We start from the raw sequence: 11,254 nt of genomic DNA on the forward strand, positions 1-11,254 counted from the left end.
GCACACAGCGGTGCTCCGCGCGCGACCCGAGAAATCGCCCGAACATCCGGGCCCTAATAATTACATATTAATTATATATTCTATATTATTGTAATTAATATAATTTTCGAATTGCTGATACTTGAGAAGTATCGATTACGGAGAAAATATTAAACGAGATGCAGTTGTCACAGCGTAGCTGCTTGTTTAAGCGGAAACGTAGATTGGTCCAATAGTGGAAACTGCCAAAAGCTCATGAGAAAAAAACCCAAAAGACAGCGTACAAATTCAAGAGATGAAAGAATTTGAAACGTCTTTAAATACGAAAATATCTCTTAGATTTTTGAAAGACGTCTTTCGTCAAATTTAACATTATTTGAAAATACACACATAAAATAGAGAGACGCATCAGAGATAGATAAAGCATTATTGTAAATACACTCATCGCTCTCAATATTCAGTAATGCGTTGATTATCGTCATATTTAGGAGAAATTGATCGCGTAAACGCGAAAAATTGATAATCAACGTATTATAGCAATTAGTTTCAGCGATACAAAGGCAGTGAAAATTGGCGATTAGGTAGTAGTAGATTCATATCTCGTAAATTCCAAACAACAAACGTCCAAGAAATATCGTTTGAATGTTTAGAAAATGATCCAATCCAATTCGGATATTATTCGATTTTCTCGGATGTCTCTAGAATTTTTGCATCGTACGGACTCGATAAAGGCACGATACAGGAATTAGTACATTGTAATGTTACTGTCTTGCCTCGTCATTCGAGAGATGTACTGTCCAAAAGTATATATCACATTTTTTTAAAAATTATTTAATTAATAAAAAAATATATAAATTTTATTGAAAGCGAATTTTCATGAATAGAAGATAGATTCGAGACAATAGTCGCTAAAAAACGCGAACACGCGGTGTTAATTAATTCGAATGTAATTCTCCTGATCGTTAGTTTACTGTCCCATCTCTGCCTCAGGAAGTTATTGTAATTAATTGTTCTTAGAATGGCGAAAAATATAATGTTACTTACTGTGCCGCAAATTGCGCTGTAGTTGCGGAAATACGAGCAATACGGATGCAAAGTGATCAACAAGCACGTAAAAAATATAGCAGTCAATAGTCTCGTCGAACGGCCGACGCGGTTACTCGTTTGTGGCGAGTCGTCGCGCGTAAAATTAAGAAGCATGACTAGTGCTGGAACCACTGTTATATTAGAATGAATGAGCGTGTGCGTACCTTATTTATAATGAAAATGTGAAAATAAATGGACGACTAAAGGTAACCGGCTGAAATCCTTTCTCTCACGCTCGCTCAGAGCTTGCAAAACGTCAACATAAATGAATCGTTCGACATGAAAAGAAATGCGCGCATAATTTTAAATATTTAATTTTTTTTGTGCCGAAAACTTTCAATAATCGAGATAAAATTTTAAAGCGATATTTATAAATATTTCGATACTGAGCGATTTAAATTTATATATCTTTTATTCGTCTCTACATAAAAACTATTATTTCTTATAAAAAATGGGAGAAAGGAATGGAATTATTATGGCGAATCAGAAAAATGATGGATAATAGATCTGTGTTTCTTATTGATAGAAACTGATTTATTTGACATCGCACATTTTAGCCTTTTCATTACTTAATAAAGTTGCACAGGGGACACTCTTTCCCTGGGACTTAAACATATTATACAATATCATTAGATAAAGACCAATAAATCGCGAAAATGGATTGGTTTTTTTTCGTAATGATTATTTCGACGGTCGAACCGTGAGGAATTCGCAAAACCAGCACGAATTACATTTTTTTAACGTTCCGCCAACAATCGATTAGTGTTAAAACAACCTATGTCTTGTACTTTACATTTCAGAAAATTTTTTTTACACAATACATAGAGAAGACGGACACGTCCGAGGATAAATTCGACATAATAGCCCCGCGTATAGAATTTCGAAACGGGGAAACAATGTGAGATACATCTTATGTCATCAACATCTAGAAGAACCCGTTTCTCTCTCAATATGAGAAAGCTGACGTAATTAACTTTTATGTAATTTTTAAGCGTTAAGATCTCACTCTGGCATTAGACGGCATTTCTATCTCTCGCGCGGTGATGTTAGTAACAATTTCCTATAGTTAATTTTGGCGTAAAATCCGTTGATCCGATAATTTCTCTCAGCATTGATGTAGTTCCTTTTTTTCTCATATAAGCTACACAATGTTAATATTATATCTATTGGAGTATTTTTTACGCGCTACATAAAAGATAGATGTTACACTTACGATTTAAATAAAAACAAAAACGAGACAGCTGTCAGTTGGAGGGGACAAGGAAATTTCATGCAATTTCCTTGCAAACGTCCCTCTCTCGTCGTCCTATCGGCATATAGTAATCGCGGGGTGAATGGAATGGAAAGATGAACTTCCTTAAATGGCTAAGGACTCGCGCCTCTCTTAGACGATAAAATTATAAAATATTTATAACAACTATTTACAACAATTATAACAATTGTAATAGTAAAGTATATTAATTAGAATGAAGATATGCTTTTAAAGCGGCTCTTAATCGATCTAGAAAGAATAAAATGGAATAAATCGAAAGGAGTAAGAAAAAGAATCAGCGAGAAAGCGCACGAGTTTTTTTGATTCAAGAATTTTTCATTCACCTATCGCGATACTATCTGTGCGTTTCATTTTGGAAGATATCGTCAGTCTTCCTTCGCGCGTTATCAGTTTTATCTATTAATTCTTGATTACATTTCATAATTCGTATCTCTCGTAATCTGTCCAGCAAACAACTGTCTCAGAATTGAATCCACGTATCACAGAGCAGTTCGTATTCTGCCACGAAAGGTTTCTCATCGATCGGGTGACCTTGCCGCGGATCTGCTCGGACCTTTTTACGTACGGAAACGTCGTTAAATCTCGTACTCTCCCTCGTTCGACATTCTTTTCTTTTTCCCGTCTTCTTTTCTTACATAGCTCGCTCTCTTAACGAGAAGTATAAAAACCTATGTACACAGGTGCACCTTTGTTGCGCTCTTATATGTCAACCGAGTAGAAATAACGTTAGTTATCTTCATCTGCCTGTTTTCCATTGTCTAGTGCAGGTGGACGGGATGAAAAGTCTCGCACTCCTCCGCCATGTAATAATTTGCATAAGCAATATGACTCCTTTAATGGAAGCGACTGAACTATAAATTTATGGCTCGATACATTTGATAATCATTTAATTATGGCAATCAACATCAAGTGCGTGCATATTTCGTACATGTAAATTTTTTTTTATATGCGCATTCAATATCTTATCTTGTACTTTTGTATCTTTATTTCATTTTCGTTCCGCATTGAACATACTGTAGACAAGAGAAAACTCGGTACCAATCATACTTTACATAATTAATACCGAACTTTCTCTCTATCGCATAAATAGCCGTGCGTTTCTATTATCTTACAGCGCGATATAATTATAGCTTGAAGAGCAGACTCACCCGTCCACCCGTTTGTTTAAATGCTCGCTGTGGTAATAACGCGATCGGATGCACTTTGAGAGTCATATCGGGAGATTTAAATAATAACTAACTAAATACGACAGTTCAGGCTGCTTTCCTCTTTCGTATAACCATCAAAGTGTGTGTTTTTAACTCTGAGATACTTATCTTAATAATATATTTTACATTTTGGATATTTCATTAGATTTATAATCGACTCTCATAATGTACGTCATGTCTTTTTCAAGCGTCCGACAATCCATTCCAAACCCTGGTATAGCCTGAAACATTTTGTCATATTCATTTCAGATGTTATCTCTCTTATTGCAAGAATAGCACAACAACTATTGCTCATAGATTGCTTATCTTACCCTTCTCCCGTGAGTGCACAACAACTCTGTATATGCCACTGATGCTTTTTGATAGACGTTAGATCCAGTTGCCTTGAAATCTCAGCTGCAGTCATGCTGCCCTTCAAGTCTTGCTTGTTGGCATAGACCAGAACATTAGCCTTGCTCAACTCCTCGTGATTCAACATTGAATACAATTCTTCCCTAATTACACCGAGTCGCTCACGATCTGTACTGTCTATCACCATAATGATAAACTCTGTGTTCGTGTAATAAGTGGACCAGGCAGCCCTTAAACTTTGCTGGCCACCTAGGTCCCACATGATAAAATGAATGTTCTTCCACACCACTTCCTCCACGTTAGATCCGATGGTTGGAGATGTGTGAACAACCTCGTTCATCAGGAACTGGTACAATATAGTTGTCTTCCCGGCATTGTCCAGACCAACCATAACTATCTTATGCTCTGAAAACAAAAATATTTTCGTTGATATATTTATTACAAAGAGCTGAAATATTTTGCAAAGATTATGCAATTGGTATACAGATTTTGTTTGTTGAAGAATATTATTCGCAGATATAATTAAGAAAGTGACTCGCAACTTTAACAGTTTGATAAGGCTGGAATTATAACATATTGATATGAAATATTGAACAAATTTTTCACAATATAAAATTCTTTTTTTATTATCCATATGTTATAATGCATAAAAGTATGATATAATACTTATTGAAGAACTGTCAAAGTTATCGTCAGAATAAATATTGATAAAAGAAAATATAGAAAATTCTGAGTCGAGGAAGTGGAAAATTCAGTAGAGATAAATCAAACTAGTAGCAAGTTCAAGTATTCACGTTCAAGAGCTGCATTTTAGAACGAAGAAATCGTTGATGACTTGACAGCATATGTTAACAGATTAGAAAGTAGGGCAGAGTGTGTGTGTGTGTGTGTGTGTACATTTATAAGAATTTCTAAAACGTATTAATTATCATTTGCTGATCCACGCAATTTTACATTATAATCCTGACGAAACGAATGATGCAAAGAATATCTTGAATAACGCTCGAATAAATTTTGCGCCAAGCCCGAGAAAAAAACATCTCCAAAATATATCTCCAGCGTCTCGTTTGACGTCAGAACGTCCAATTAATTCTAGACGAAGAATCGACGTCGTCGATCGAAATGATTTCCTCGCACGTGTCATAAACATATGTATGATGGACGCGTGCAAACAAAGGGGAGCGAAGGGAGGAAGGGGGGAAGATTACACGAACGATTGTGCGGGATATTCACCTTCGGTGCCGAAGAGGCTCCACAGTTTCGCGAACAGCAGACCCATGATCGATCCTCTTCCTCCTCCCTTTTTAAGCCCGAGACGACTGGAATATCCGTTGGATGCCGCGCAGAAGCTCGCTCGCGATTAGGAGAATGTCTCGGGAACAGGGCGGTTCATTGTCTCGGGGTTAGGTTCGCCTCGGCGACGGTGGAGGACACTAGGTCGGATTACCGACTCGCGGTGCGACGTCATAATCGCGACGGACGCATTCGGGGATTCGCGACGCGACGCGGACAGAGAAGTGACAGATGGGGGGCGCGAGCAAAGCTGTCAATCTACGCGGAACCTCCGCTCAGGCGAGACGCGACATGTTGCTCTCCCGCACGCAATTGACGCATATCGTGTCGCGGCACGTCCCGGGCGCGGCGCTGATGTCACACTCGAACTCGAACTCGAACTCGAACTCGAACTCGGTCGAGATATTTATCTCGCAGATTTTAACTTACAACAGTTACAACGATAAAGAGAGGCCGAGGTTAAGATGACTGTGCTACGAATGTGCTGTAAAACAGCATTTTATCTTTATTCTCATGGAATAAAGATAGAATGATGCTTCAAAGCATTCGTAGTGCAGTCTTGATCGCAGCCAGAATACGCGAAGAAATCTATCCATTTTCATATATTTCTACAGATGTCTGTGATGTGTGAGTAGATGTCGAGTTCACGTACGCGTATGTATGTGTAAATTAAGAGTATTATATGATATAAATTATATATACATATATATAAGCAAATTCAACTTGCCAATTTATTTATCAAAAAAATATTTATCGCATAATTTAAAATATTTGACCATTTGATGAATTGCATGCATCAAAAAGTTATTTAATGAATTAGCGTTACTTTTTTTCAAAGAATTCAATTTTAAATATATTTCCTGTATTTCTTTATATTTCTTATATTTTTTTATTAAAATGCTAATTTTGAGGACTTGTTGGAAGGTATCGAAATATATATATTTATATTAATATATATATATATATATATATATATATATATATATATATATTTGTAATCTCGCAATTTCATAAGAGTATTCATTTTCGGCTGTGTAGGAAAAAAATGCTTAGTCACGATTTTTTTTCTTTTCAGCATACGGGAACATCTCGCATTCCAATGGAATTCCACTTCGTTAACCATTACGGAGAATCTTTCCGAGAAATATTTTGAAATTAGAGAACTCGGTAAGAAATATATATATTACAAATAAAAAGAGTTTTATTTTTTACGTCTCTGGAGGGGGGGGAAGGGGGATCTCGTTGCTTTAATAAATAATCAATTTGCTCGAATTTATATAGATTCACGGCGACGTGACTTTCGAAGGAGGATCTCGAAAAACATTCCAAAATATTCAACAAAGAGATGCGGATAAGCGTTTGCGTGCCTGCGTCATGAAATCGGCGATATCGCGCGTGTTTAGCACGATATTATTTGTAACGCTGCATCATCGTGTAATAATGACAACTTTTGCCGATGGCAAATGTTCGAAGGCTCTGCTGACCTGGCCCGTATTACGATTGGCTCGCGCCGTATCAGCTGATCAGCCGCGAGGAACGTCAGGCGCATGTCGCCTGCATTTCACACACGTCGGCAGCACGTTCTTTTTTGACGAGCACCGAAAAGCATCGACAACCACTTGTTCCTCTGCGACTCTGCAGTTATCTCCAGCGACGTCTTCGACGGATTTCACATTTATTTATCTCCTCCTCATCGTGAAATCACACCGCAAACATGAGTACTCCGTGAGTATATTTATCTCATTTTCTCGGAATACGCGTGAAAATAATATTATGAAGAGGAAAGTCATTCATTGGAGAGGAAAGTCATTCATTCGACCCTCGAGCACCTTCAATTTCATTATACATTTTACGAGCGTTTGGTCGTTTGAATCATTCACAGCCGAATATCTAATTTAAGAATGTTTATCGAGAGAACTATTAACTGTAGAGATTAAACGTATTTTTTATCCATTATTAATTACCGTGAAATTATTATAATTCAAGTTTTTATATTATTATAATTAATGTATTGTATGTAAGAGGGCAATTAGTAAGATATTTTGCATTGGGCTATCTAAGACAATTATGGAAATTTTTTTCTTAATATATATGAATGTAAGAAGAAAATTAATTACTTTTATATTGAATTTCAATTAACATAAATGTTTTTTTATATTTTAGAACAGCAGATATTGCTCTCATCGGCTTAGCGGTGATGGGACAGAATTTAATTTTGAACATGAATGATCATGGATTTGTCGTATGTGCTTATAACCGTACCACTGAAAAAGTCAAGTCTTTCCTTGAGAACGAAGCCAAGGGCACAAAAGTTATCGGTGCTTATAGCATGAAGGAAATGGTCAGCACTTTGAAGAGCCCGAGGAGAGTAATGTTGTTAGTCAAAGGTAATCTATTTTATTATTGTAATTAAAAATTTACAACAGTATATAATGAATATTATAATAATAATAAAATCTGATGTATCGATGTAGCTGGAGCAGCCGTTGATGCCTTTGTCGAACAATTAGTGCCTCTCCTTTCTCCCGGAGACATTATCATCGATGGTGGTAATTCCGAATACAAAGATACTGAGAGACGTACCAAGGAATTAGAACAGAAAGGGATCCTTTTTGTGGGCAGTGGAGTCAGCGGAGGTGAGGATGGTGCCAGATATGGACCATCCTTGATGCCTGGTGGCAATTCTAAAGCATGGCCGCATATTAAATCTATCTTTCAGGCATGGCGATGCTTAGTCCATCATTGTTTATAATATAAAAAATCTATCAGACACATGATTTAAAATTAAATATAAGTTATAAATAATTTATTTATAAATAAAATATTAAATAAACAATTAACGTTTATTAATTATTTATTAATAATATAAAATATTTTTTTAGTCGATAGCCGCGAAAGCCGATGGAGAGCCGTGCTGTGATTGGGTCGGCGAAACCGGTGCGGGACACTTCGTCAAGATGGTGCACAACGGCATCGAGTACGGCGACATGCAGATCATTTGCGAGGCGTATCACATAATGCGAAGAGGTCTGCAGCTCACGCAGGAGGAAATGAGCGCGACGTTCGAAGAGTGGAACAAGGGCGAACTGGATTCATTTCTGATCGAGATTACGCAAGACATACTTAAGTACAAGGACGAGAACGGCTATTTGCTTGAGCGTATCAGGGATACCGCCGGCCAGAAGGGCACCGGCAAGTGGACGGCGATCGCCGCCCTGGATTACGGCGTGCCGGTCACGCTGATCGGTGAATCGGTGTTCTCCAGATGCTTGTCCGCGCTGAAGGACGAACGCGTGGAGGCGAGCTCGGTACTAAGCGGTCCGGATCTAATATACAAGGGCGACAAGAAACAGTTCCTCGATTATTTGAAGAAGGCTATATACATCGCGAAAATCATTTCGTACGCGCAAGGCTTCATGCTGCTAAGGGAGGCTGCCAAGGTCCACAACTGGAACTTGAACTACGGCGGAATAGCGTTGATGTGGCGGGGTGGATGTATCATAAGGAGGTAACTATCGGCCAAAATCTTATGTGACTTTTAACCTCATCGACTCACGCCAATATCACGTTCAATCTTTCTCAAGTGATCTTACATCTTCTTTGAAAGCGTACGGCAAGGAGATATAAATGTCAAGGTTGCGTTCAAAATGTTTCAAGGATACATGTTATATCTAGTGTCACGCGAGATAACTCGTTTCTTTAAAAAAGATATCGCTCATTATCACGTCAAAATAATATCTCATATATTATATTTAAAGCAAAGAAAAATTGCATGTAGTTATGTATTGCACGATAACAATTATATATATATTTTATTTTTATAAAATTAAAATAGAAACGCGCGTGTATCTCTCTCTCTCTCTCTCTCTCTCTCTCTCTCTCTCTCTCTCTCTCTCTCTCTCTCTCTCTCTCTCTCTCTCTCTCTCTCTCTCTCTCTCTCTCTCTCTCTCTCTCTAAAAAAAAAATTACAATAATCTTTTTGCAGCGCATTCTTGGGAAATATAAAAACGGCTTACGACAAAAATCCGAAATTGTCCAACTTAATGCTGGACGATTTCTTCGCCAAGGCTTTGCGCGACAGTCATCAAAGTGCCAGGATAGTGGTGAGCGCTGCCGTGACGATGGGCATACCGACTCCCGCTCTGTCGACGGCCCTGGCCTTCTACGACGGGTTCAGAAACGCCCGATTGCCGGCGAATCTATTGCAGGCGCAACGAGATTACTTTGGCGCCCATACGTACGAATTGCTCGGCGAGGAAGGGAAGTTCGTCCACACGAATTGGACCGGACACGGTGGAAAAGTGTCCGCTTCCACATACGACGCGTAAACTCCAGGAATCTCCCGGTAGTATTACGGTCCATCATGTACAAATAATCGCGAGAAAAGATATTTTTGTAATTTACATGTATATTATGGAACGTATAAGAAATTTGTGTTTTGTAATAATTATAAATATATTTTTCAAAGATATATTTATAATTATTATAAATACATGTGTGAGTCGTGTAATAATTCAATTCATGTGATAGTTGCGTAACTGCGACAGAGAACGGGTAAACGATTTAATACGCGTTGATTCTACAATTGAAAGATATAAAACATGAACAAAGATATATTTTGTATATTAATTCCTGTTTTTTCGCGATCTCTCTTCTTGATAAATATATATTTTCGTAAAAATATGTATTATTACATATACAAATTCTGTAAAATAAATCACAGAAAGGCAAGTTAAGAAAGAGGCCTATACTTTTACAAATGTTGATTATATATTGATAAAATATATACCGAGTTTTATAGTATGTAGGAATATAAACAGGAATGAATAAGATAGGATTAATTAATTAAGATAAGATTTTTCTTCGACCTTCTTGCGTAAAATACTCTTGTATCGTCAACTGCGATGTTTTATTTCGCGAAAACGACCGCTTCACGTTCCATGCGAGTCGCACGTATATTTTAAGAAACTCCAATTCAAATGAGACACAGATTATGTAACGCGGATTAAGTACATTACTCTGTGGCTGTTGTGGAAGTAAATGTAAGAGTGCTCGACGACGTTATATGCGTCACAGGCACAGATCGTAAACAGCGAGCGGAATTTGTGGACTCATTCTGCTTTTACTCCGTTCGGACGATAGCGAGATTATCGCTATCGTTCGCTAGAACTGCTTGCTGACGCAACGACGAACGAGAGGAAAGGAGATAGAAATCGTGAGAGGAAACGGAGAGGCGCAGAGACACAAGACCACTAAATTACAGTGAAACGCCGCACCGTGATTACGGATTGCGAATCCATTCATTATATTACGTTATATTTCTCTCTTTCCACGCGGAGATATTGGAGCATGACACTTTCAGTCGTTTAGTTGCGCTCGCGAAATAGAGACTCCGGAAATGACTTTGCGCAATTACATTCTTTTTTCTTTACGCGTTCTCCGTCAACGATTTCGAATGACGGAGATATCCTTATTTAGCTTTAGGTTTTTTCCACAAACGCATTTTATCGCATTATTATGTAAATTTGAATTTGCAAAACAGTTTTATTTCTTCCGGCTACGCGCGCCGACTTCATCGACGTCGGGCTAGCTTGATGACTTAATTAATTCGTTCTAAATATACTGGCAATTTTTTTCTCCAATACCAGTTTTTTTAAATAATGTCAGTCGGTTTCGAAACTTTGTTTTTTTAGTCTCGATGCACCGGCGTTTTTCTGAAGAATATTTAATATTAGTCGGGTTTTTTTTTTAACATCAAGGTCGAACTAACATTTATACACGTGTACGCACGATGCTATATGTGCATTAAGAAGCTTTATACACATAATCAATTTTTATTTATATCTCGATAAAAGCGTGCAACAATGTGCGAGAAACTATATACGTATCAAAAGTTAAAAATTTTATGAAAAACTACAATCGATTTTAATGCTGTTATTTGCTGTATAAAACTTGTAGGTTTCTTATTGAAACCAACAATTATTAATTTATTTACTTTATTCTGTTTCAGTTTGTTATTTATAATAAGATTACAGAGATACGTTCGATTTTAATCGCTGACAAT

The 11,254-nt window shown here is 37.4% G+C and overlaps 2 protein-coding genes and 1 long non-coding RNA gene across 4 annotated transcripts; 2 read left to right on the forward strand and 1 right to left on the reverse strand.

Annotated features, from left to right (window-relative positions):
- Positions 1 to 1,571: 1,571 nt before the first annotated feature.
- On the reverse strand, positions 1,572 to 5,490 carry Arl5 (ADP-ribosylation factor-like 5). The gene is made up of 3 exons (XM_083055107.1): positions 5,131 to 5,490; positions 3,858 to 4,302; positions 1,572 to 3,767 (listed from the first exon to the last, which is right to left on the reverse strand). Exons 1-3 carry the CDS (start codon positions 5,174 to 5,176, stop codon positions 3,719 to 3,721), a joined length of 540 nt encoding a protein of 179 aa, XP_082911233.1. The 5' UTR covers positions 5,177 to 5,490; the 3' UTR covers positions 1,572 to 3,718.
- Positions 5,491 to 5,591: 101 nt separating this feature from the next.
- LOC145945880 (uncharacterized) lies at positions 5,592 to 6,609 on the forward strand. 2 transcript variants are annotated; one of them, XR_014426932.1, is made up of 3 exons: positions 5,592 to 5,817; positions 6,266 to 6,357; positions 6,472 to 6,609. It is a non-coding gene; the product is annotated as an uncharacterized LOC145945880 (long non-coding RNA). The 2 variants fall into 2 exon arrangements; XR_014426933.1 differs by having other exon boundaries at positions 5,603 to 5,848.
- Positions 6,610 to 6,759: 150 nt separating this feature from the next.
- Pgd (phosphogluconate dehydrogenase) lies at positions 6,760 to 11,023 on the forward strand. Its single transcript, XM_083055086.1, has 5 exons — positions 6,760 to 6,915; positions 7,354 to 7,577; positions 7,665 to 7,909; positions 8,073 to 8,698; positions 9,176 to 11,023. The coding sequence occupies exons 1-5, from the start codon at positions 6,905 to 6,907 to the stop codon at positions 9,516 to 9,518; spliced, it is 1,449 nt and encodes a 482-aa protein (XP_082911212.1). The 5' UTR covers positions 6,760 to 6,904; the 3' UTR covers positions 9,519 to 11,023.
- Positions 11,024 to 11,254: the final 231 nt, after the last annotated feature.

The sequence above is a fragment of the Prenolepis imparis genome, unplaced genomic scaffold (assembly GCF_030444845.1).
Source record: "Prenolepis imparis isolate NDT839.2.m4 unplaced genomic scaffold, iyPreImpa1.0 SCAF_15, whole genome shotgun sequence".
NCBI classification, from domain to species: domain Eukaryota; kingdom Metazoa; phylum Arthropoda; class Insecta; order Hymenoptera; family Formicidae; genus Prenolepis; species Prenolepis imparis.

Bases quoted from the DNA above. Each gene is read 5' to 3' on its own strand.
- Arl5 (XM_083055107.1), bottom strand. From the start codon at position 5,176: ATGGGTCTGCTGTTCGCGAAACTGTGGAGCCTCTTCGGCACCGAAG. The intron at 4,303-5,130 runs GTGAATATCCCG...TTTTGTTTTCAG, and splicing joins GAGCCTCTTCGGCACCGAAG to AGCATAAGATAGTTATGGTT. The intron at 3,768-3,857 runs GTAAGATAAGCA...AAAATGTTTCAG, and splicing joins TGTGCACTCACGGGAGAAGG to GCTATACCAGGGTTTGGAAT.
- Pgd (XM_083055086.1), top strand. The intron at 7,578-7,664 runs GTAATCTATTTT...GTATCGATGTAG, and splicing joins AGTAATGTTGTTAGTCAAAG to CTGGAGCAGCCGTTGATGCC. The intron at 7,910-8,072 runs GCATGGCGATGC...ATATTTTTTTAG, and splicing joins ATATTAAATCTATCTTTCAG to TCGATAGCCGCGAAAGCCGA.